This window comes from Aristolochia californica, unplaced genomic scaffold, assembly GCF_029961685.1.
Source record: "Aristolochia californica isolate CCGP_79_NKW_82.1479 unplaced genomic scaffold, dmAriCali1.0.hap1 SCAF_7, whole genome shotgun sequence".
NCBI classification, from domain to species: Eukaryota; Viridiplantae; Streptophyta; class Magnoliopsida; order Piperales; family Aristolochiaceae; genus Aristolochia; species Aristolochia californica.
In genome coordinates, this window is record NW_027182268.1 from 37,323,170 (window position 1) to 37,347,713 (window position 24,544).

Below are 24,544 nucleotides of genomic sequence, written 5' to 3' on the forward strand. Positions count from 1 at the left end.
TGAATGCATCTTCAGAAGTAAGCAAAGGCGGCTTGAATTTCTTTTTTCTACTTCCAATTTCCAAAAGCATACAGTGTATCGACTAGAATTACCGTTCCGTGGAAAACAAAAAGCAATTTCGTTTCTGTTTTCGGAACCCAGAACGAATTCACAGAAAAGGACATCCAACCAAAAGGAATTGACCAGTGTCGATATAATGAATGAATGACTGTGGGAATCACTTGCACTGTGCGGTCTCTTGGCTTCCACATACGAAACGGATTCGAACCGGATTGTCGTCTCTTCCTTGTTCAATCCTTTCACAAATCTACCAAAAGAGAAAAGAGTGGAAGGTTTGTCTCAGATGGATTGAGGTTTGGATGCCTTCGGGATCATTGAGATTTAGGAGAGAGTCAATAAGAACTGCAAGAATTGGGTAACGACGAGGAAGTTTTCTGTGACAATCTCCCTACCTCCACTTTCGGAACGGATTCGACCCAGATTGCCGTCTCTTCCTTGTTCGGTCACAAATCGACTAAAAGAGAAAAGAATGGAAAGTTTGTCTCAGATGGATTGAGATTTGGATGCGTCTTCGGGATCATTGAGATTTAGGAGAGAATCAATAAGACCTGAAGGAATTCGGTAAACACGAGGAAGTTTTCTGTGACAATCTCCCTACTCCGAAATTATCTTTGCTAGTTCCAAGAATCTAATTGTCCCGCTTTGTTTCTTCTCTGTTTTGATTAGATAGCGGAACCCAATTAAATGTATCGTCAGCACCTAGTTTCGTTACTCATCTTCTTTTCAGTAATGGTCTTCCTCTCTCTCTCCGAAGCCGCACCCTTCAATGGAAGTGCCATCTGCGGACTTTCCCGAGCTGCCAACGTCTCCGTTTTCATTAAAAACTTCGTCGCCGACATGGAAGCTCTAGCCGACCTCGTGGGTTCCAACGGCTGGGGAGACCACGCCGTAGGACAGACCTCCCCATCCCCAGTTTACGGGCTAGTCCAATGCTTCGACTATCTTTCCCACATGGACTGCCTCCTCTGTTTCGCCGAATGCCGAACAAGACTACCCAAATGCCTCCCTGCCACTTCGGCGCGATTGTTTCTGGACGGTTGCTTCCTCCGCTACGACAATTACAGCTTCTATGGAGAATTTGAAGACAGAGTGAGTGACAAGAGAATCTGCGGCGAGATTGAAATGGAAGGCGGAGAGAAGCTAGGAGAGCTATCGAGCAATCTGGTGAAGGTAACTGAGTTAGCAACTACAACGGCAGTTCAAACTGGTGGGTTTGCAATGGTAGAGAATAAAGGTGGGTTGGGAAACAGCCTTTATGCGATGGCCCAATGTTGGAAGAGTTTGGACATTAAAGGCTGCAGACAATGCTTGACGAATGCCGGGAGAGATATAAAGAGGTGTTTTCCTAGGACAGAAGGGAGGGTCCTCAACGCTGGTTGTTTCATGAGGTACTCGACAGGAAAGTTACCAGAGGCAATACAGGACAATCAAGACGATGAACATGGTACGTACACGCTTCTCCAACGAGCCCCGGTCCGTCTTTACTGCGAGGAGGCTTTTCTTCCTCGTCCTCTTATAAACGAAAAGGATTTATTTGTTGCTTGCGCGGTACGCACTGGAATGGGTGTTTCCGCTTGTGTGCTTTGTTTTTTTTCTGTGTTTTTTTCCTTTCAAGTTCTTACGTTCTTGAAAGCAGCATATGTTTTCTGGATCTTCTTTCTTTTTGTTCTAGGATCCTTCTTCATTATTTGCTGTCAGATCTCTGGGATCTTAATGGGTCCAATAACTGTTTGTTTTTTGTTTTTCTAATTAATGTTTCAGGAACTCCCAAAGTAGGAATTATAGTTGCTGTTGTTACGTTGGTAACTATCGTCACTCTGCTTTCTATCTGTGGTGCTTGTGTTGGCTACAGAAGAGTAGCAAAGAAGAGAAAAGGTAATCCCAGACTAAGGGCTAACGAAAGATATTGAATTTTCTTCAATGAGCAACCTCTGTAAACTTCTTTGAGTCCCCTTAATTTTCCCATTTTTGCAGAGTTCAAGCGCCTGGGGAAGCTCACCTCTGTTGTGAACTATTCTAGTCTGAACTGCAAATATGAGACACTTGAAAGGGCAACAAACTATTTTGATGTCTCAAGGAAACTAGGCCAAGGAGGGTCTGGTTCAGTCTATAAGGTAAATCTGCCTGCATCTCTTCCCTACTGTAATTAAACAAATACTGGCGACAAAGCGGTTGTCTAAAATTTTGTTTCCCGTAGGGAACTCTCTCGGATGGGACGGTAGTTGCTGTCAAGAGATTGTTCTTCAATACTACACAGTGGGTGGAAGAGTTCTTCAATGAAGTGAACCTGCTTAGTGGGGTTGAACACAGAAATCTTGTAAAGCTTTTGGGTTGTAGCATTGAAGGCCCTGAAAGCCTTCTCATTTATGAATATGTGCCCAACAAGAGTCTTGACCATATGCTCTTTGGTAAGTTCACCTTTCACAAATTCTGCGGCAGATTTGGGGAATTTCCTTGGATCTTTTGCTGATCAGGCAAAATGTTCTTATTTAAGCAGGAAACTGAAGAAGCAACTGTTATGTTTTCCCTGGCTAACTGTTGAATAAGTCTTAACTTGAATGAATAACTTCAAAAATCTATTTCTATTCTGATTTCTTACAAGCAACCCGTTTTGATATTGTAGACTTCAATGTTAGGCGTAGTTTCTCTATCTGGATAAGCTGATCTGATTAGATAAAGTTTGTGACTCCAGTACCCACACTTAACCTGCGTGCAGATAAGGAAAAACCCCAGTTACTAAGCTGGCAGGAGCGGCTTCTCATAATAGTAGGTGTAGCTGAGGGACTTGCATTCCTGCATAGTGGTGCCAATCAAAGAATAATTCATAGGGATATAAAAAGCAGTAATATTCTACTGGATGAGAATCTCAACCCAAAGATTGCTGACTTTGGACTAGTTCGCGGCTTTTCAGCCGACAAAACCCATCTTAGCACCGGTATAGCTGGAACACTGTAAGGAATTTCATCCTTGATTAAGATGGTAGTTTATAGCAAAGAAAAACCAGCTTTTGTTCTTGTTCTTTACTCCTTTTCCTTTTCTTTGATTTCAGTGGTTACATGGCTCCTGAGTATCTTGTCCGAGGGCAGCTAACAGATAAAGCTGATGTATATAGTTTTGGTGTTCTTATTCTTGAGATTATATGTGGCCGGAAAAACACTGTTTATGCAAAAGAAACTGGTTCCGTTTTAAGCACAGTGAGTTCTCATTTGCAATTTGATATCTGGAATTTAATGCTTGTCCAATTCAAAAAAGGTGTAGATGAACTTCATTTCATTCTTTTTCTCATTTATGCTCTAAATTTCTTGTCCGATAACAGGTTTGGAAGAATTACAGGTCCAATACCTTGACAGAATCTGTTGATCCAAGGTTGAAGGGCAATTTTCCCAAACAACGAGCACAGGATGTGCTCCAAATTGGGCTTCTCTGCACTCAAGCTTTAGCTTCTTTGAGACCTTCTATGTATGAAGTGGTTAACATGCTAACCAGTGAAGATAATACCATTCCTGCACCCGAGCAACCTCCATTTTTGAATGCTAGCGTTCTGGAGCCAGACACACCTACTCTGACTTCAGATTTTCCAAGTTCTTCATCACAGGCTACTTCCAGGGAGAGTGCAGTTGATGCAAGAGAACCAAGATAGCAATAAGCTCAAATGGTAGATGCAATGTCAAATGAGCATAGAGTTCATTTTTGCAGGGTTGTGGATGGAACATTTGAAGCCTTCAACAATTACATGCATATCTTTTGCAATCCACCCCGTCCTCAAAGTTCTGAGGGAACTTGAAGTTACTACAGCAAAGAAGCTATGGTCTCCAATCCAAATAAACATGAACTGGTTGAGATTTGAGGTGCGAAGAAGATTTAAGCAACATGACATTACTGTTGTTTTCCATTATGCTATTGTAGCTATCGTGTTCATCAATTTGGCTGCCATTTTTTACCCAGACCAACTAAAGCTTGTAAACTCATGATTGCCATGAATTAAATATTTCACATGACTGCTGTGCAAATTGTGTAACAAAAAGGCTCCAAAGTAGAGCTTGTTGGCGTGAGTTGTCCAACAGAGGAAATCAAGGATGGGTTTATGGCGGCTTGAACTGTCAAATAGAAGAAACCAAGGATTAGTTTCCTTCTTTCTCGGATCATCCATGAGGAACAGCCTGCCACCACTGAATTACTCTTCCTGTACTGTGTTATAAATGTAGTTGATGTGGAGAAAGGTATTTATAGACAAATTTATAGAGACTCTTAATCAATTATACAGACTAACTCTTCAACTACGTATCGTAACTGGATACAGTGTTTACATCTGACTTGATCTCTCTCTATAATAGTTTGTCTCTATCTCTATCAATAAACAGATTATAAATCAAAGTAAAGTAAAAAGAAAGAAAAAAGGATAATCATTTCAAAGAAAAAAGGCCAAATGAGCAGGCTAGGGAATTCTCCATACTGATATCCACGGCTAAAAGACTATGTCATAATGTTGATACAAGTTTAATATCAATACAATGAATACAAAGAGAGGAGCTCAACTGCAAAATTCCAAGTACAAAACTCTGTTTTGGCATTCTCATTCAGGAGAGAGAGAAATTCCAGCCTCGCCTAATAAAAAAAAAATATAGCGTGAAAGAGAAGAGACCCACCAAAAAACCACCTAGCTCGCGGAGAAGAACAGCTGCCCAATCATATATGAGGTGATTACAGATGAATAAAAATGATAAGGACCTCTGTAACAACAGAGACCTAAAGACAGTTGGGAGGCCTCTTAAGAGCAAAGATGATTCAGAGATTGCACACGATAACGTATATACTTCGTCATCCTAAGAGTCAGCTGGCTGGAGAAGATGCGGAACTCAAGCTCACGCTGTACACAGCCTGACAAGTCCAATGAGGTGAAAACCATGAAACCTGACGCAGTGTGCAAGTTCAATTCAATTCTCAGAACCCATTGAGGGGCTCTTGTTTGAGAGTTGAGCCTCACAGTGAGATGAACTATCTGGGATCGAGCAAGCTTGTTGACATGCTATTTCCTGAAGACTGGGTGGATGAACGAGGCTGGGAATGGGATTTCTTACCTTCCAAATGTGAAATCCCAGAATTAGCATTGAGAAAAGGAGGCTGAGTTGCTGATGGAATAGTAAGGTTATCCTTCAGCATTTTGGTGACCATTGACATGGAAGGTCGTAATTCTGCAGAGGCTTGAGTGCAAAGAAGCCCAATTTGGAGCAGTCTTGTGGCTTCTTCTTGGGGAAAATTGCCTTCTAAAGTGGGATCCACGGCTTCTGGGAGTCTGTTTGATACGTGATGGTTCCAAACCTAAGCAAAATGTTGCAAAGAATAGGGTCTACTTAGATGAATTCAATTTATTAGACCAACTTGTAGAAGGAAGACATCAGAGGAGAAAAAAGTATTACCATCTGCAGAAGGGGTGAAGATTCTCGAGGGAAAGGATTATTCCTCCTCCTGCAAATCATTTCCATCAAGAGCACGCCGAAGCTATAGACATCTACTTTCTCTGTTAGCTTTCCACGAACAAGGTACTCAGGAGCCATGTAACCTCTGCAAAAAGAACATATGAAAACTTAAATTTTTTTACAAGCAAGGAAACAAGTTTTGATTAACGTCTGTACTTTCTGGATTCATATAGCTATCCAAATTGATAAAAGGAGGGATCAGTGCAAGGAACCTAGGACACCAGGCCATTTCGAAAAATAAACAAGAACTGGTTGCCAGTAAGCCACTCTTCCATAACCAATATCACTGGATTTTAACTAATTTATGAAGGAACTTACAGTGTGCCTGCAATGCCAGTGCTGATGTGACTCTTATCCTCTGGGAAGAATCGTGCAAGCCCAAAATCAGCGATTTTGGCTGTGAAATTCTCATCAAGCAGCACATTTCCCAACTTTATATCTCTGTGAATAATCCTGTGTCCCGACTCCTCATGAAGATAAGCCAAGCCTTCTGCAGTCCCCAAGATTAAATTATACCTAACTTCCCAGCTTAAAGATGGAGCATTTGTTCTATCTGAGCCAAGATAAATACAATATATCAGAGAGAGAAAGACAAACATTCTTTTTAGAAGTCACGATGAATTTCTAAAATGGGTTTGTGAAAGAAAATTAACCAAATAGATGTTGATGGAGACTTCCTTTAGGCACATATTCATAAACGAGAATGCTTTCTGGACCTGCGATGCTGCAGCCTAAGAGTTTAACAAGATTTTTGTGCTCAATTCTGCTAACCAAGTTAACTTCATTAAAGAATTCATCCACCCATTGTCTTGTGTTAAAGAACAACCTCTTTATTGCAACCTCTCTACCATCAGGTAGAATCCCCTGCATCAATTACAAAAATACAAGATATGGTTACAGAGAAAACATTAGTTCGAGGAGAAAGAGCCCTTCAGATTGCATTATTGAGATTTAAAAGTGAAAGAAAAACCTTGTAGACTGAACCAGAACCGCCTTGACCGAGTTTATTTGAACTATGGAAGTAATTTGTTGCTTTTTCCAGAGTTTCATACTTGAAGTTCAGTGCAGACTTATTCACAATGGTTGCTATAGCACCCAGGTGCTTCCGTTCTGAAATTAATAAGAGGCCAAGTGAAACTACATACTTTTAAAAGATAAACCAAATTTGAGAATTTTTTAATCTTGAAGACAGCCTCACCTTTCCTTCTCCTTGAGAATTCCTTCCTCCCGAAAAACAGAGCTGATGCAGCAACCATCAGAGATGCAATCACAGATAAGCACACAGCAAGAATGACAACAAGGTGGTGTCGGCCTAGAGATCCACGAGAAAACACATTCAATTTCTTAACAAATTCATTGCAAGTTAATTGATATTTCCGGCTTAAAAAGATTAACAGGAAAAAATAGATCATGAAAGAAAGAGAAATGAATGTAGAAAAAAAAAAAACCTACTCACCTCCACCTCCACCAGGACCATCAGATCCTGAATTGTTGTAAAATTTCTGCGTAGAATATCTCAAGTAACACCCAGTGTTCAAAACTCTCCCTTCTTCCATAGGAAGGCAGGAAGTGATATTTGATACCGCCTTGTCCAAGCATGTCCTACAAGAACTCTGGTTGACAGATTCCCAACATTGAGCCAATCCATAAGCTGTTGAATTCGGATTCGCTCCATCAATATAACCCACATGAAATCCACTATTATTTGAGGCCTGAACAGTCAAGTTCCTCAGTAACTTAATAACATTTGCTCTGAAATCAGACTGATTCCTACCGACTTCTGTCTCCCCGCAAACAGTCCTGTCATCGGCGCTTACCGCCTCCTCGAAGAATTCATAATCGTCATATCTTAAATAACAGCCGTCGAGGAAAATTCGACCTCCTCGAGTAGCTTTTTGGAAAGGGAAGCATCTGAATATTTGGGTCTTGCTCTGGGCAAAACATAGGTTACAATCAGTCTGAGAAAGATCAGCCATGCACTGGCCAAAGGCGTAAACCGTCGTGTTCTGCGAGCCTTCTATGACTTTGGCAAAACGTTTGGAATATATTTGGAGCGTAACTGCATCCAATGCTGAGACAAAGTTGGAAACGAAGGTTTGACGATCAGAAGTTGAGGCTGTGCGGTTGGAGCAGATCATAGCAGCCGTCGAGGATCTTGGGTCTGACACGGAAGGGGTTGCAACGAAAAGAAAGAAGAAGAGAAGGAAGAAAGATACCTCAAAAAAAGACATCTGATATGAGAAAGCAAGCTTTGAACGGATTTTACCAGTTTTATGAGATTGGGGAAAGAATCGAGTACGGAAGATACACAACTGTACAAGGAACAGCAAAAGCAAAATCCAGCTAAAAACGGTCGAGTTTGTAGGCCTGAATTCTTTTCTGGGTGTGAAAAAGATGGTGAAGAAGGATGATTGAGGAGAGATCGTGGAGGGAGAATAAAGAAGGAAGAGATCGCTGGCTCCAGACTAAAGAGAAAAACCGAATGTGATGTCACCAGAAGCGAGAAGGAAGAAATTTTTCTCCCCTATAATAACGAACCTTTCGTGGAGAAGCGGTCATCTACAGAGAATTCTGAGCCTCGCGGAAGTTGGTATCTAAGTAATCTGAAATGGATTCTACAAAAGAATCGTCCGTGATGGAAGAAGCACGAATTTATCAGTTTTTTAAGTTTTGCTACTTGGACTGCTGATCTGAAAGTCAAAGCGCCGCCTAGAACGACTTCGACCGTTTGACGTCCCAAAATTTATTTCACTCTTTTGCATTTTTTCTGTTCCACACGGTTGTCTTTCCACCGGAAATTTGACATCATTTTAACCGTCCAGACTCCAGACCAGTTCAGTATCTACAGCACACCAACATGAGAACCACTCTCCACCTTCTTTGAGCTAGGTGATTGATTAGTTTGATCCAGAAAATTCTTGAACCAATTGGAACAGGAGATTCCTAATCTCAGAGATCTAAACTCCATGAAAACTTTTGTAAACTCCTCTTTAGACCTGGTTCTCGGTGACCTCCGGGCTCCATCAATCTCCATTTGTATCTTACAATAGTGGAAGAGCATCGCAGGCTCGACATGTACGTCAGCCCAGATCTTCATTACGCACTACCCGTTTCTTATTTTATTCTTCCGGATAGACGCAGTAGTTCATCTCATTGAATGAACGTCAACCTTGTTGTCGCTACAGGCTTTCCGAAATTTGGCTGCAGTTCAACAACGAATGAGAAAAGAAAAAAAAAAAAAAAAAAAAGGGACCGCAGTGAGACCAGGCGGGGGCAGAATTATAGAAAATTCCTACATGTTCAGATAATTTTCTATCTAATCTTGCGCGTCTCCTTGACCCTCATCCATTTTCTGGAAGTAATACGCGTCACCATCTTGATGCAATTTGAAGATCGAGATCAAGAAACGGAGCAACAGAGGAAGAGAAGAAACATACTGGATGACGATCTTGGCCACTTGGCGACAACAGTTGATAGACTAGGGGAAGAAAAGCCGGTGTTATTGATTCTTTATTCCAGAGCTCAGGGACCTACTGAATGGGAAATTCTCACCTAAAAGATTAAAGAATGGAAAAGGCAAGACGGCAAGAGTCTCTTCCTACTACGAACGTCTCATCTCAATATTTATCCATTGAAAAACTAGCTTTACTTCATTTTTTAAGCAAAAAATAATTAGCTGCATTTAGATCTAATTTCTCAGTTACCCAAAAAAAAAGGTCTCGTTTTCTCAATTATACATCATGATGACGACGATACACAGGCATGTTCAGAAGAACATCTGATCAAAGCTGTGTTTAAGCTACTCTTCTTCTCCAACTACACTGATCTCACTCTTCTCTAGCATATCATTGAACTCGTTGGCTCTCCTTTGGTTGTTCGAGTGATGCATTTTCCATAGACCTCCAGCCGTGAGGCCAAGACTGATGTGCCATATATAATTAATCTCTTTCACAAGTCAGGACCTGCCTTGGCTGCATGACTGTGTGGGCAGCAATCTTCTCCCTGACACCATTAAATCAAAAGCACTAGGTCCACATTATTTCTTGATTTTCACACAGGGAGTCTTGAAGAGGCAATTAAATGAATACCCAGAATCAAAACATGCCCAACCAGTTACAAGGAACGGGTAAAAGGGCTTAAATGAAAACACAAAAATGATAAAGGTTCAGTGTTCTTGTTGAAAGATGTGATAAAAGGTGATATTAGACTGTTGTAGGAGAATACTTCAATGTTCTTGTTGAAAGACGTTAAACACGTGTCTCGTTTAACTAAGAACTTTATATCTGTTGGCCAATTGGCTATGAACGGTATTGCTATACAATTTTTTAGTGACAGTTGGAAATGAGCAAAAGAGCTATGGTTGTCGCTAAGGGGAATAAAATTGGTACCTTTTTACATGTTAACTAGTTGCAGTAGAAGTTCTATCTTAGTGACATCAAATAGAGTAGATGCACAGATGTCGCATAGATGCCTTGGTCATATGTCAAAGAAGGGTATGAAGGTGTTACAAACAAAGAGGAAGCTACTGGGCTTGAAGGGTGTCGATTTGGAGTTCTATGAAGACTGTGTCTTGGGAAAATAGAAAAAGGTGACATTTTCATAAACTGCCCCAACTAGAAAATATGAATACCTTGAGTTGGTTCATACTGATGTTTGTGGACCTACTGAAGTTCCTTCTCTGGGAGGTATGTATTATTTTGTTATTTTTATTGATAATGTTACACACAAGTTATGAGTTTATTTTTGTAAAAATAAATATGATGTGTTTTCCTTATTTATCAAATGGAAAAGTCTTGTTGAGAATGAGACAAGATTGAAATTAAAGTGCCTGAAATATGAAAATGGTGGTGAGTACTATAGAAGAGAATTCCAATCCTATTGTGATAAACATGGAATCAAAAGATTGCTCACTACACCCAGATAGCCAAAGCAAAATGGTGTTATTGAGCGATGAACAAAACCATACAAAAGCAAGCAAGGAACATGAGATTCCATTGTGGTCTATTACGATCATTTTGGACGAATATTGTGGACACAACAGTTTACCTGATCATTTGATCTCCTTCTTATGCCCTAGATGGTGGGCTACTTGAGGAGGCATAGACTCAAAAAGAGGTACGCTTTGATCACTTAGGGTGTTTAGTTCAATAGGTTATGTACATGTTAAGTCAGCAAAAAGGGGAAAGTTGGATTCTAAATCCAATAAATGTTATTTCATTGGCTATGGGGGTGACAATTTTGGGTATAGGCTATGGGGCCCAATGCTCAATAAGGTGATTTGAAGTATAGATGTAGTATTCCATATGAGAGAACTCTACGAACATTTTCAAGTTCTCCAAAAGGGGAAGGAAAATATAGATCCTAAATTTGTAAAACCTGAGGGTGAAGACACTTCTGGCCAAAAATCACAAGTCGATGTACACAAACAAACAATCAGTAACCAGACCGGTGAGTCTAGTCATAGTATTTATGACAAAGTGCAACAAGATGTCCCAACAACTCCCCTACAAACACTGCTTGTGTGGACAAGTATGAGACAAAGAACGCCAAAAGAAATTTATTCCCTCTGAGACCAACAAGAAAACACCAAATTTATGTCCCAACCTGAATAATTTGTTGTTGTCTGATGATGGCAAACCTGAAAGCTATGGAATGACACACATAATAAATACTTTAGTTGAGTAAGAGCAGGCCATGGATGATGAGATTGACTCATCGACATCCAATCACACATGGGAGTTAGTGAAACTACCCAAAGGTAAAAATGTCTTACATAACTAGTGGGCCTACAAGTTGAAACAAGAATCCGATGGAAGCAAGATTGGTTGTCAAGGGCTTTGAATAGAAGTACGGAATTGACTACACAAATAGTTTTGCTCCAGTAGTCAGAATTGCAACCATCAAGATGGAGTTGTCCTATGTAGCAATGGCAAATCTTCATCTAGAACAGTTAGATGTGAAGACAACATTCGTACATGGTGATTTGGATGAGGAGATCCATATGCACCAATCCCAAGGTTATGTTGAAAAAGGCAAAGAGAACTTGGTGTGTAGGTTGTCGAAAAGTATGTCTGGCCTCAGGCAAGCTCCAAGACAATAATACCACAAATTCAACAGCTTTATGCTAAAATCGAGTTCTACAAGTGTCATTCAAACCATTGTTGTTATTTCAAGAGGTTAATATCTTCTTACATTATTTTGTTGTTTTATGTTGATGACATGCTTATTGCAGTGGCCGATATGAGTGAAATTCAAAATTTCAAAAAGCAATTGTCTCAGAAATTTGCTATGAAGGATTTTGGACCATCCAAACATATCCTCGACATGAGAATTTCGAGGGACATGAAGGACAAAGTATTGAAGTTGTTGCAGACAGACTATGTCGAGAAGGTGTTAATGAAGTTCAACATGTTTGACACAAAACTGTTGGTACACCTTTGGTGCCTCACTTCAAACTCTCACAGGAGCAGTCTCCTAAGTCTTTAGAGGAGAAGGCATGGATGGACAGAGTTTCATATGCTTCAGCAGTGGGATCCTTGATGTATGCAGCCACTAGTACATGATCAGATATCTCGTATGCAATTAGTCCAGTTGCCAGATTTATGGCAAATCCAAGATGGACACATTAGGAAGTGATGAAGTCGACACTCAAATACTTGAAGGGTTCGTCAGGTATATCTCTGACCTTTGGTGGAAACTCCAACATCAGGTTGGTTGGATATGTGGCTTCAGACTATGGAGGTAACTTAGACAATAGGCAAAGTACTACATGGTTTGTGTTTATAATTGGTATTGCAACAATGGTTTGGTAGTCTTAGTTACAAAAATCAATGACAATTTCTTCTTCAAAGGCCAAATACATTGCAGTGGCTGAAGCTTGCAAAATTATATTGTTGTGACACAAGAAAATTGCATATTGTACTATGACAACAGAAGTACTATTAAAATGTAAAAATATAGCGTGTTCTATGCAGGACGAAACACATCGACATCAAATATCATTTTGTCAAAGAGCTTGCAAAGGAGAAGAGACTATTATTAGAGAAGATCCACACAAGTAATAATCCAGCAGACATGTTCACCAAGACAGTAACAGTTGAAAAGTTGAAAGTTTGCTCAACTTCCATTGGCCTTTTACACTATGAAGTTGATGAAGATCACACAGTTCACGGTATTACTCATATAGCAACACTTATAGACAAACGTTTCAAGTGGGAGAGTTACATGTTAAATAATAGAATTCAAAGTAGTCTTCAAGTCAGAGGTTGTTTAAGTGAATATGGGAATGAGTATCAATCTGGAAAAGAGTTCTAATTGAGATATTAATATGGGAATGAGTATCAATCTGGAAAAGAGTTCTAATTGAGGAGTTATATTCTGGGAAGAGTTCTAAACTAGGAATTCTTCTAATTGAATATCTCACACTAAATGTAATTTTTAGGCTATTTAAAAAGGAATGCCCCTAGCTATTTCATCATCTATAAAGCATTCTTATTTCATCATCTATAAAGCATTCTGTAATCACTAGAGTGATTGTGAAGTTGGTGTGATCCTTAGGAGTATGCACATTGTTGAACCAAAAAAAAAAATTGTCTCTCTTTAAATTTTAATACAAAATCTTGTATAGTACAAAATCCACTATTCCACTGCTGATTAGCGGATTGATTGATTGTTGTGTTCTATCAGGCGATTTGATCCCCAACAAGATAGGGGGAACTGATTTGTGCCTTAGAGATTTCCTGACTTCATATAGAATGACATGCCAGACAACTAAGCACGCACTGGTGTTTTGTTACAATCTCCAGCTCAGGTGATCCTTTTTAGTGAAACCATATAATTTATACTTTTCCCCCTCATGAAATCTCATCATTTGCAAAACAAAGAAACTGATAGTTAAGAAGTTCAGAATTGATAAAAGTACGATCACTTCAGTGATACAACTTCCACTGAAAGCCTTCTTTTACAAACACAGATACAGCAGACTGTCAGATCAAAAAGAACTAATCAATCTTAGAGATCCAACTAAGTTTCACATAACAAGCAGAAACAACCAAATTTGGCTCCCTAGTAAAATGCCATTAACACTGTAAACGATCCCTTGTGCATGATTTTACCTCTAAGTTAGCTATAAATTCCAAATATTGAACCAAACACTTACCTCAAGCTAACTTTCCCAGGCAAATTCCTAGAGAACCAGAGATCCAATCGCAAAAGAAAGCCACCAAGCCAAACAACTCTAACACCACGAATTCCTTACTCCGGGCACAGACAAGATCACCACTCTAGTCTCTACAGTTTGAAACGTGTATTAAGACCACAGAATAATTCTAAGCAAGTTCTTTCAGACTTCCAGGCTTAACGTTTAACCATCACATCAGTACTACTAATTTAACAGATCGTTCGCACTAACAGGATCTCATTACAGCCCAGCCATCGAAGCTAGAAAACTCACATAAACAGTTCCCTCGAAGGTTCGAACCTGCCATCCTCGTGCAATTCATCTCTACTTAAAAAACCTAGGCTTCAATACAGGGACTCCATTATCTCTCCTGATCAGAGTCGAACATAAGGAAATTCTCCAATAAGACAACCATTTTCTATTCATTGACATATCAACTAATAAAAAAAAAAACGAAACATATTCAGTTCAAAACATAGCAGCTCCAGTGAGCAGGAAATAAGATTTACGCACCCTTGATTCCCAGAGATATTGGAACTTTTGGAAGAGCAAATCCCAATTCAGTATACTGCTAGTTGTGGTTAACAAATAAGACAATGCAAAGTTAAACAAGCGAACAAAAGATTAAAAAAAGTACAAATTACAACTGCGTCGACTCACCACCATTCTCTCGTGATCGACGAATTCTCAACAAAGATGATACAAGATGGCAGCACAGAATCATGGCTGCCGGTATTCACAAGGTATATAACGAGTCACCCTCAATTATCAATGCTGTTAATGTCTAAAACTCAAAGCAGCGGAAGAAGTAGAGACACATGGCTCATATCTACTTGCAAGGCATCAATGAGATTACAAGCATTTCCATTTCATAGTACAGAATCCTGAGGGCTCTGAAGTCGAGGAAGAGTTACCCTCCTACAGTTATCTGATATCTCACCCGCCTAGTTATCCACTACCAGTTAGAAAACGACTTCACCTGTCCCACTTATTTTCTCTTGGAGAACAGTTGTGGTTGATGTGTTATGAGTAGTATAAGTACAAGCTATTAGCGGATGCACAAGCAATCAAGTTTTCAGTTGGATGCCATGCTAAATGAAGGAGCTTGGAGTTCAACTCACAAGGAATCTCACTGTTAATGGAGTATGGAGTTAGGTGCTCTGCAAAGTAGGATCCTGTCAGTCACTAATTCAATCTGTGCCATGTTTAACCCAACTGAAATAAAAAGAAAGTAGGCACATTGGCAGATAATACAACCTTGATGAGAGTGTTCACGTCTAAAACTGGAACGTGATTTGGCAGCCTTTGGTACTGTCACAAGAGGTTGCTTCCTACCATTGGCAACTCGCAAGTGGAGAATGTACATGTCAGATGGAATTACCAAAGCATAACTATATGAATGACTGATTCATTAATAATGCTCTGCCACAAGCAGATAACCTGTCAACCTGCTAGTTCACCAAAATTGATAGCCGTACATTTTTTAATCTTAGCGGTTCCCAACAGCCTCTGAAAGATGTTTCAAATGTATAGCCATTTCCTGGAGTAATTACCATTTTCTCATATGGATGATTTTAAGGACTGAAAAAGTAATAGACATACCTGTTGGGATTTTTGCTAGCTTCCAATGTAAGCCCTTCCTCACTTCCAGCATCAAGGAAGAAGATGCGAAAAAGATTGCTAAACCATTATACAGATAACACACTAAATCATTATGTCAAAATTTCAACTGAAACAGTTAAGTGCTAGACTATCATATCATGGTCTCAGTTGAATCATCAAGCTGCATTATTCAAAGGCGCAAACCTATATGTTCCAGTCGCAAATTGAAGACCATCCTCACTGAGGCAGCACTCAAATTTGTTGAAAATTGAATCATTGTTATATAAATCACATAACTGCAGATACCATATTGTATGATGTCAAACTTTAAATTCGCATAGGCTAAAGAATCAGACCATCTTTGTCAAAGTCATGACATGCTAATTTTCTATTTTTAGGCCCATAAGAATCCTATAACGACTAAAAAGGAAGATAAAGAATCAGAACCTTCGTAAACAGTAGAATAATGGTGGGGCTCATTCAGTGAGAAAAAGGAATATATTGAAAACTGAAGACCAGCAGTTGGAAAATATTTTTTTTTTGTTTTTTTGTTTTTTTAATGACAATGAGAAGAGAGGATTCATTAGGTAGAGGGTTCCAGAATTGACAAGTTCGAAGATGAAAAATGTTTCAAAAAGGAAACTACAACCAACAGTAACTTAAAAGGAGAGGGAGTTGCCAATAGTGAGATATTGCTGGGTGACACACTCCCTAGCCAAAACATCAGCAATACTATTAATGCGCCTAGGATTGTGCTTCCATGAGATGTTCAAGTCCTTACATCTATCTTCAAGCTCATCAAAAAATATAGTCTTACTTTGGTGTAATTTGGTGAGAAAAAATAAGTCTGGAGAACAACCCCACAGTGTTAAGTCTTTGATGAGTTGCAAGATGATCTGTGGATATACTGAGCATCCTTACTGCTGAATTAAGCTAAGTTCAATTGCAAATGAACTAGCCACTTAAGAGGTCTAATGCTTAACTAATGTGAAACTTTTCTCACTCAACACTCCCTCTCACATCTAGACTTACACATAACAGGCATGAGACGTGGGCAAAAACTCCCGATCAAGCTCACAGAACACAAACTCTCTCTTAATGAAGCACACAACATAGAAATAACCTGAGCAGCACAAATTGGCCTCAGCCAACTCATATATCTTGCTTTACTACCATTGCTTGATTTGTAATTTAATGTAGATGTGTAATTTGTGCTAATAATAGAAGTTAGGAAATATACCCTAATGAGAGTGGTTCCACATTTTTGGCTTTCTCTCTTGTACAGAATTCCTTTCTACTTCTATTGCTTCATCTTTCTTAATTTTTACACTTATGATATGAATGGCAAAAGTCATAACATATTAACTTAGCCCTGTTTTAAATCGGTTAGAAAGCATCTCCTCTGCAAGCTACTCCGTTCTTCTCAATGGAATGGCCTGCAGTTATTTTAAGGGATCCAAGGGAATCAGACAGGGAGACCTCCTTTCCCCATTGCTCTTCAATGTGGTAGCGGAATACCTATCATCTTTGATCTATTCGGCCAAAAATCTAGGTTGGCTCCTCCCCACGACTGACTATGCAGCCTTTGATGTACCGATCTTTCAATTTGCAGACGATACAATTTACTTTGGGGTTGGTACTATGGATCAGATCCAAAAAATTTCGTGTTGTTTTGGGACTATTTGAATTGACTTCTGGTTAGAATATTAACTGGAAGAAAACCACCCTCCTAGGCTATCATATCAACTCACCGGTGCTTCAGGGTATGGCCGACTATTTGGGGTGCTCAGTGGGAAATTTTCTAGCTACATATCTTGGACTACCACTCTTTGACTCTTGGCCTTCGGCGACACTTTGGTCCCCCCTCATTGAGAAATTTGAGAAGAGGCTAGCTACTTGGAGGGGCAAGCTTTTATCTACTACTGGGTGACTCACTCTCCTCAAGTCTTGTTTGGCAAGACTGACAAACTATTTATTATCATTCATGCACTGTCCGGCCTCCATTTGCAACAGGATTGACACCATCCGTCAACGTTTCCTCTGGAGAGGATCAGAGGACACCTTCAGATATCATTTGGTGATTGGGAAGGATATTTACATACCCCGCAATCAGGGTGGTTTAGGCATTCGGCCTACGAAGGAGATGAACAATGCCCTTTTGCTCAAATGGATCTGGAACTTCAACATCAAGCATAACAACCAAAGGGGCGATATGGTCAGGTTCTATCTTCAACCTTCGGGTGCCTGGTGGAGGGAGGATGGCGCTACTCGCCTCCTATCCCCGATATGGAAATCAATTCAAAAGCTCCTCCCAATATTCAGAGATGCAACTTCCTTTCACACAGGCAACGAAAGGACCCTCCTCTTTTGGTCAGATGAATGGTGCGGCCCCCGCCCCCTCTCCAAGAATTTCCCGAGGCTCTCTAGGATGGCGAGGGACCTTTCTTGCTCAGTCGCTGATTCTTGGAGAGATCGCTCATGGAGTCTCAAGTTTCTCTGAGGATTAAATGATGAGGAAACTACAGCTTTTTGCTCTCTCCTCTCCAGACTCAGCAACACTACTATTCATGAGCATGCAGTTGATAAACTGACATGGAAGCCCAGCATTTTTTTTTTTTTTATAAAGATGACATGGAAACCCAGCATTAATGGCTGATTCACAGTTGCATCTGCCTACTCTCACATTAGAAAACAAGATTACAGCATGTATGAGCACAAGGCAAACCTGGCATGGAAGCTCTCAGCACCTAGTAAAATCAAATTCTTCGTGTGGACGGCCATCAGGGAACAGATCCTCACCTCTAACAACCTCCATAAAAGAGGTTACACCAACCCCGATGGCACTTGTCCCCTTTGTGGTGTGTGCGACGAGACAGTCCAACATGTTCTCTTACAATGCGACTTTTCTTGGCAAATCTGGATGAAAATATTTCAGAAGATTGGTCTTCAAATGGGGCTACATCAGGACCTTTTCGGAACCTTTGAGATGGCTATGGGGATATTCCTTCCTAAGTTGGGCAAGATAATTCTCTTGGCATGCCTTGCGCATGTCCCATGGTGCATATGGCTAGAGCGAAACAACTGGAGATTCAACTCCAAAGCTAGCAACCCGGATAATATAGCTTCTCAGGCAGTGGGCCTTATCTCGAGTTGGCTACATTCTAGGAAGGAGTTTGCTTCTCTATCGGGTGTCTCCCTTCAAGAAAATTGGGGCTTGATCGCTCACATGGCGGGCCCTTGTAGGAATCCGATAATGGCCATCTAGGATTCCTCCCCTTACGACTGCACCAAACTCAATTTTGATGGAAGTGCTTTAGGCTGTCCGGGGCCGGCTGGAGCTGGTAGTGTTTTTAGAGACAACAGTGGAGACCCTATTCTATCATATGCAAAGCCGGTGGGTATTGCTAATTCAAATACTGCTGAAGTGAATGCTCTTCTATTCGGCCTCCAAATCTTTAAAGAGCGGCTTCATGGCAAACTGATTATCGAAGGTGACTCAAAGACTGTCATCAGCTGGTGTTCAAAAGATAGCTCCCCTCCTTGGCGCCACTGGCCAATCACTGATTGTATTGGTGACATTATGTCATCCATTCATTGTAATTGGAACCTCGTTCCTAGATCAGTCAATTCTTTGGCTAATAAATTGGCTAAATTCGGAACATCCCAGCAATCTCTCATTGTTTGGGAAGGTTTTCCCTCTTGTAATCTGCTCTTTGAGCTCTCATAATAAAATTCAGCATCATTTCAAAAAAAATAAAAAAATCGGTTAGAAAGCATCTATTTAATTCTTCAGCTCATGCATTTGAAAAAAAATCATCTTTCTTCCCTTAAAAAAAATGATAAATGAAGATTTTGGATAAGTAGAGTTATAGGTATAGGCAGCTAGGGTAATGTTTGCATTCTGTTTTAAGCAGGTGCATGTGGTTAAAAGGTAAAACAGTCCATCTAGTAATTAGATTTTTTGACCTAATAATCAAATTGTTACCCCAACGGATATCATCCTCTCCTCTGAATTTTAATTGACGTCCATGAGATAAGTTAAACCCTATTATCTCAAAGCATACAAGCAAGTGACAAAAAATCGTAATTAACAACTTAAGGGGTACTTTCTCCCACTTTTTCATCTCCTTAAACCATGCTCCCTTTCTAAACACTCAAAATAACAAGCCCAAAAAAATAGAAGCAATATCAAATAGACCCATCCAAGACTTGTAGACCCTGCTTTTACAGGTGGAAACAGGTCATCTCACCTTTGGACGAAGGTACTCATGGATCTTAAAAGTAGTAACAGGGAGAGTGTCCATGCGTAAGTCCCACAGCTGCAAAAGTGATACTTTATTGAAATAAAATGAGACAAAACTTTGTTAAGCAAGTTTTAATAAGATGAAGTTGGCTCAAAGTACTATTCAGTTTGTTAAAAAACCCATCCGTAACTAACTTAAAATGAAGGCATATCATTACAGAGACTATCTAATTCAAATTTCAGTTCCAGACTGACGGAACTTTGTTTCTTGAATATTGAAACTATAGTTAATGAAACATGGAAATATAATAGCACAGCATCTGCCAGTGAAATCTAAGAGAAGTACACTGACAGATAAAAATATGTCCTGGAGAGCGCTGAAGACAGTAAGGGTACAAGCCAACATGAATTACTTGAATGTTTAAAGAACTAGGCTAGATAGATGTGAAAAAAAAAATGAATATAAATAACACTAGAAAGCATATCTATTGCTGATACATAAAATAATGAAAGATATAATACCTTTAGGTTCATGTAATCTCGACTCAAAATGTGCCTTCCATCTCTAGAAAACTTCAAGTCAGAGATAGAGGCAATTATCTCAGTAAAAAATGATCTACTTCCATGGCCTTCCCGATCTTGTAATCTGTGTAATGTTTTAAATTAGACAATTCATGCATGGTTCACTGCAATGAATATGGCATATAAGATAAAATGCAGGTCGCAGATACAAGAATAGTACAAGACAAGGCAGGCTCACATCCTCGCTTGTTGGTCACAGAGTGCTGATTTTCGCATGTCAACCAGCCGAACAAAACCTCTTGAACTGCCATAAGCTAGAAGATTACAACAGAGTGGATGGAACTCAGCTGATGTTATCACCTCTGCATGGAGAATTAAACACATTATTAGGTAAAGCAATTTATTGATGAAGTAACTTATAATATTAGAAAAAAACGTGTTGCAAATAAAATGTCCTGGGGTTGTTTTACATGTGATAGTCATCACAGCCTTAAGGTTTTTTGTCAATATTATGCTTAGTGATGCTCATAAGCTGGTTATTAGCTATTTCATATCTACAATCAATATCATCCTATCATTGTCAAATCAATTCAGAGCCTTATTCAACTATATTGAGGAGTGCTACCGGGGTTCTGCACTCATTCTGCACTGTCATTTGCTAGCATTATTGTTAGATTTCTATGTTTGATTTGTGCTTGAAATTCATTTCACTACATGTGGTTACTTTATCCTACTCCTCAAACTTGGGTTTTGCATGATGGTCCTTTACATAAAGCGCTTTGAAGATTTTGGGAGAGAATAAATTACCAGTGAGGTCCTCCATGTTTGATGGTTTCATGTCCACAATGTTAAAACATTGATCACTAACTTCCAGGTTCCACAGGTTTATTCTCAGGTCATCAGCAGAGATATAAGTCTCACCATCACTTCAAGAAACCCACAGAAAATAGGAAATCAGGTTCAAGTCGGAATCCAAAAGTTAAGCACATTAATTTTGAAACTACCATGTGAAAAAAATGATGGTATTTGAATTTAACTATTAATACAGGGAAAGAAGGAAAAAAAAAGCAAAAGCTATAGTGAGGAAATCTGGTCAAGGGTATTTTGGTCATTTTACATGATCAGATATTTTATGTTATGACACTATCTTGTTCAGCATGTTTGACTTAGTCTGTGTAAAAATATTTATATTCTTAGGAAGACTAGAATGGGAGTTATAAGGGAATAAATGTTTTCTATGTAAGAAGGGCATTTTTGTCATTTATATAATTTATGAATTAAAACCTAATAAATAGCATTGGGGGTCATGAAAAACCCCAAACACATCTCATTCAGAGCTTGTGCATCTTTTTTCTTCTCTTTTTCACTCTCTAGAATTTTCATACTTTTTACAGCTATGAACAAGTGTGTCTAATTGATAATTAATATGTTAAATGAAAAATAACTGAAATTAGGGTTTTTTCAACAAAAAAATTATTAGAAGGGGTTTTTTACCTGTTGTTTGAGATAGAATTAATATTAAAATCATGAGCTTGAGCATACACCCGCCTACATCTTGCAGAAGAATTCTCTTCAAGTCTATCCATCTACCACATGAAAGAGGTGAACAACTTCTATAAGACTCCAAACCCTTGAAAAGTTAGACTAATTCTCTTTTACCTCTTAAGCTTCAAAAAACTAATAAGAAGCAAAAAAATAATATCATAACACTAACAGGCCTACCGTTGGGATGTGTTCAACAGATGATGCAAAGACATTTTTAGGCTTTTTAGGGGTCCACTCCAAGCGATAGCCAGGAGGAAGAGTTTCTTCATTTTGTTCCATAATGAAACTCTTCTCAGCCAAAAGGTTATTTTCTGAACAAACGTATGGAATTGGATCCATATCTTTTACCTTCTTTACTTTCTGTTCTTGAACCTGGATTTCCAAATCAAGCAAAATAAATAAAAAATTCAGAATCTCAAATGACTGAAACTTCCCCTTTAGCAAACAACTTATAATGAATTTCACCAACATGAGCCCATTACCTTCCATAGTTTAATTGTCCGGTCATTTGTTGAAAGAATAAATAGAGCATTGTTAGGGGTAGGACACCACCGTAACTTGTTGATCTTTTCTTCAATTTCCAAACTCTTGAGATAATCAAACTATAGGGGAGGGAATATGAATCACAATCAGCAATTCCTATTGTATATTCCACATTTGCAATAAAATCAAATAGAAGCATACCCCAGGCTCATGGCTCTGAAACTCAGTTTTGTAGCGATATTCGGGATGTGTAATGGCTGGATAATCCAAGCTCTCTAATTTCTTTTGCGAGCAAGACTAAGAAGATTTCAAAAATCAATGAGAAAAATAAAGCACTAGAAACTTGGTCTCTTTACCAGTCAAGCACAAAGATGAAGAAAGCGAAAGGAGAAAATATCAATAGATAAAGCATATGGATAGGATTTGAGAATCTGGACAGTAAGATTGCTATGTCTCAATGATTCTTACATCCTTGCTGTTTGTCCTCTTGAAAAGTACAACTCGACCTCCACAATCTCCAGTGGCAAGAAATTCACCTCTTTTGTCAAACTCAAGAGCAGATATAATATCAACTACAAGTAACCAATTAATACAATCAGCTCTTGAATAGTTGCAATAAAACATATTTAAACGACATAGCATTAAAAAACAGAAAAGAAAAATAAAAAAAACCCAATTAATGAGTGTGTTTCTGTATGCACTCTTAACTACTCACACCTCAGCCATGTCATGCATCAAACAACAACATTCACTTTTTCTTGTTTCCACTCATTTCATTCAAGATAACTGAAAAGAACAAAGACTTTGGATACTATGCCAATCCTTAAGGAATCAGAATTTGAGAGAATTGGGAAACAGGACAGTTCCACATGGAAACTTTTTATTGTTAATTATGCTAAAAAATTGCAACAGCTCACAAAAGCTTTATTGCATAGGATGAAACCAGAGCATAGGTAATGCACAGAGATATCTCTTCCTTTAAAAGAATAATAAGAGATCTGGAATTTCCAATATTCTGAAATTTCAGTTGGAAACAGAAAAGTAACCTTTCCAGAAGATAGTGCACATCAATGACAAGCAAAGAAAAACCTCTGTTGCCAAAATTTGAACAACCAATTGCCATAAATTGAACAACCAAAAGCCAAGACAACCAAAACAACATGACAACACTTTCATTAAAGATAAAATTACTAAAATTCATATTTCCGTTGCGTGGCTTTCCTATTCCTTTATCTGCATGGTTTAAAGTTCTTCTTTATCTATGAAATGTCATAGAGTAACTGCAATTAGAAACTCATTTACTTAATCAGAAAGTGAACTACTAATCCGCTGCTTGTTCCAACTAAATATCTGAACATGCATCCTATACTGTACTTTTCAGTTCTAGTAAATAGACCGATCCTTCTTGTGACTCAACATGGTTATCATCTTATGACAGATCACGTGTAGTCTTAACAAATTGAATCCGACTCTTAAACAACTAGTCCTCCAGTGCAAATCCATAACTCTGTTTCGATTTTAACGCACAAAGCTAATGATAATCAGGAGGAAAAAGATACAAAGAATTAACTATCACCGATACGAAAACATAAGAGCCTACAGAAAGAGGTAGTTGAGAAACATCAAATAGAGAAGAACAAAAACACCTATCGACGAAATTTCTAACCATCATGAACTTCCTCTCCGGACGTTTGCTCCCCGAAAAGCTGAGAGAATTTCCATTCCAAGGGCGGCGAACCGTGTATACTCATCGGTTCTCAACAATTCTGCAAGGACCAGTCCTTGTAAGCTGAGGTGTTACGGACTCACCCTCTATTCTCCAACTCCATCAGAAAAACTCCCGTGGGAATTTGAAACTGAGTATCAACTATATCAACTGATCATAGCCGGAAAAGTAGTCTACTGCACCTGCGATCGAATCTTCTTTTCCGCGACACTCTCCATCTCTGTAATGTTTACATCGGGAGTCTCTTTATGGATGTTGCCTACAGCCGACATGAGAGGCGCCAAAGAAGCCATGTCACCTCAGACATCTGGAACCGGAGTGTTCGAAGGATGACGTGCAACGAAGGAGCCACATCCACGTAGCATATCTTTTCCTTAATTACAGCTGTTAGTTTTGGCACAACGATTTTCTCTGAAATTACCAAGCGAATTCAAATAAGTAATGCAGAAATGCTCACTGTTTGAGAGATTAATGAACACTAAACGACGGTAATACTAAGGTTATTCTCGAAGACACTGAGAATTTGAGATAAATTTTACAAAACCTACTAAAAAGACAAAATATTTATTTACTCTTCCTTCATGAAATTTAGTAAACTCGAACAAATCAACATCGCTTTGGCTAATTTCTATATAATATAATACACTGAACCGATTTATTAAACAATCAACTACCTAAATATTATATTCAGATAATAAACATTTAGC

General features: G+C 39.0%; 3 protein-coding genes across 6 annotated transcripts; 1 reads left to right on the forward strand and 2 right to left on the reverse strand.

Moving 5' to 3' along the window:
* The first annotated feature begins 204 nt into the window (after nt 1-204).
* LOC137936066 (cysteine-rich receptor-like protein kinase 42) lies at nt 205-4,247 on the forward strand. 2 transcript variants are annotated; one of them, XM_068780593.1, is made up of 7 exons: nt 205-1,504; nt 1,822-1,935; nt 2,035-2,174; nt 2,258-2,468; nt 2,753-3,011; nt 3,110-3,254; nt 3,377-4,247. In XM_068780593.1, exons 1-7 carry the CDS (start codon nt 745-747, stop codon nt 3,698-3,700), a joined length of 1,953 nt encoding a protein of 650 aa, XP_068636694.1. In that variant the 5' UTR covers nt 205-744; the 3' UTR covers nt 3,701-4,247. The 2 variants fall into 2 exon arrangements, with proteins under 2 accessions (XP_068636694.1, XP_068636695.1); XM_068780594.1 differs by having other exon boundaries at nt 2,777-3,011.
* Nucleotides 4,248-4,487: 240 nt separating this feature from the next.
* On the reverse strand, nt 4,488-9,058 carry LOC137936081 (cysteine-rich receptor-like protein kinase 3). 2 transcript variants are annotated; one of them, XM_068780616.1, is made up of 8 exons: nt 8,834-9,058; nt 6,994-8,738; nt 6,736-6,849; nt 6,508-6,647; nt 6,191-6,401; nt 5,856-6,090; nt 5,478-5,622; nt 4,488-5,379 (listed from the first exon to the last, which is right to left on the reverse strand). In XM_068780616.1, exons 2-8 carry the CDS (start codon nt 7,766-7,768, stop codon nt 5,056-5,058), a joined length of 1,944 nt encoding a protein of 647 aa, XP_068636717.1. In that variant the 5' UTR covers nt 7,769-8,738; nt 8,834-9,058; the 3' UTR covers nt 4,488-5,055. The 2 variants fall into 2 exon arrangements, with proteins under 2 accessions (XP_068636717.1, XP_068636716.1); XM_068780615.1 differs by having other exon boundaries at nt 6,994-9,058.
* Nucleotides 9,059-14,122: 5,064 nt separating this feature from the next.
* Nucleotides 14,123-24,036, reverse strand: LOC137936065 (serine/threonine protein phosphatase 2A 55 kDa regulatory subunit B beta isoform-like). Of its 2 annotated transcripts, XM_068780590.1 has the most exons (14): nt 23,778-24,036; nt 22,580-22,683; nt 22,313-22,408; nt 22,111-22,230; nt 21,806-22,000; nt 21,578-21,669; nt 20,891-21,009; nt 20,322-20,445; nt 20,084-20,207; nt 19,569-19,637; nt 15,523-15,614; nt 15,319-15,396; nt 14,974-15,047; nt 14,123-14,876 (listed from the first exon to the last, which is right to left on the reverse strand). In XM_068780590.1, the coding sequence occupies exons 1-14, from the start codon at nt 23,860-23,862 to the stop codon at nt 14,740-14,742; spliced, it is 1,509 nt and encodes a 502-aa protein (XP_068636691.1). In that variant the 5' UTR covers nt 23,863-24,036; the 3' UTR covers nt 14,123-14,739. The 2 variants fall into 2 exon arrangements, with proteins under 2 accessions (XP_068636691.1, XP_068636692.1); XM_068780591.1 differs by lacking the exons at nt 14,123-14,876; nt 14,974-15,047 and adding an exon at nt 15,050-15,164.
* Nucleotides 24,037-24,544: the final 508 nt, after the last annotated feature.

Excerpts from the sequence above, each read along its gene's own strand:
- LOC137936065 (XM_068780590.1), bottom strand. The coding sequence starts at position 23,862 with ATGAGTATACACGGTTCGCCGCCCTTGGAATGGAAATTCTCTCAGCTT. Across the intron at positions 22,409-22,579 it reads AGAGGACAAACAGCAAGGAT|TCTTGCTCGCAAAAGAAATT; the intron begins GTAAGAATCATT and ends AAATCTTCTTAG. Across the intron at positions 20,208-20,321 it reads TGTGACCAACAAGCGAGGAT|ATTACAAGATCGGGAAGGCC; the intron begins GTGAGCCTGCCT and ends AACATTACACAG.
- LOC137936066 (XM_068780593.1), top strand. The coding sequence starts at position 745 with ATGTATCGTCAGCACCTAGTTTCGTTACTCATCTTCTTTTCAGTAATG. Across the intron at positions 2,175-2,257 it reads GGTCTGGTTCAGTCTATAAG|GGAACTCTCTCGGATGGGAC; the intron begins GTAAATCTGCCT and ends TGTTTCCCGTAG. Across the intron at positions 3,012-3,109 it reads ACCGGTATAGCTGGAACACT|TGGTTACATGGCTCCTGAGT; the intron begins GTAAGGAATTTC and ends CTTTGATTTCAG.
- LOC137936081 (XM_068780616.1), bottom strand. The coding sequence starts at position 7,768 with ATGTCTTTTTTTGAGGTATCTTTCTTCCTTCTCTTCTTCTTTCTTTTC. Across the intron at positions 6,402-6,507 it reads GTTCTGGTTCAGTCTACAAG|GGGATTCTACCTGATGGTAG; the intron begins GTTTTTCTTTCA and ends TAATTGATGCAG. Across the intron at positions 6,091-6,190 it reads TCTCCATCAACATCTATTTG|ATAGAACAAATGCTCCATCT; the intron begins GTTAATTTTCTT and ends ATCTTGGCTCAG.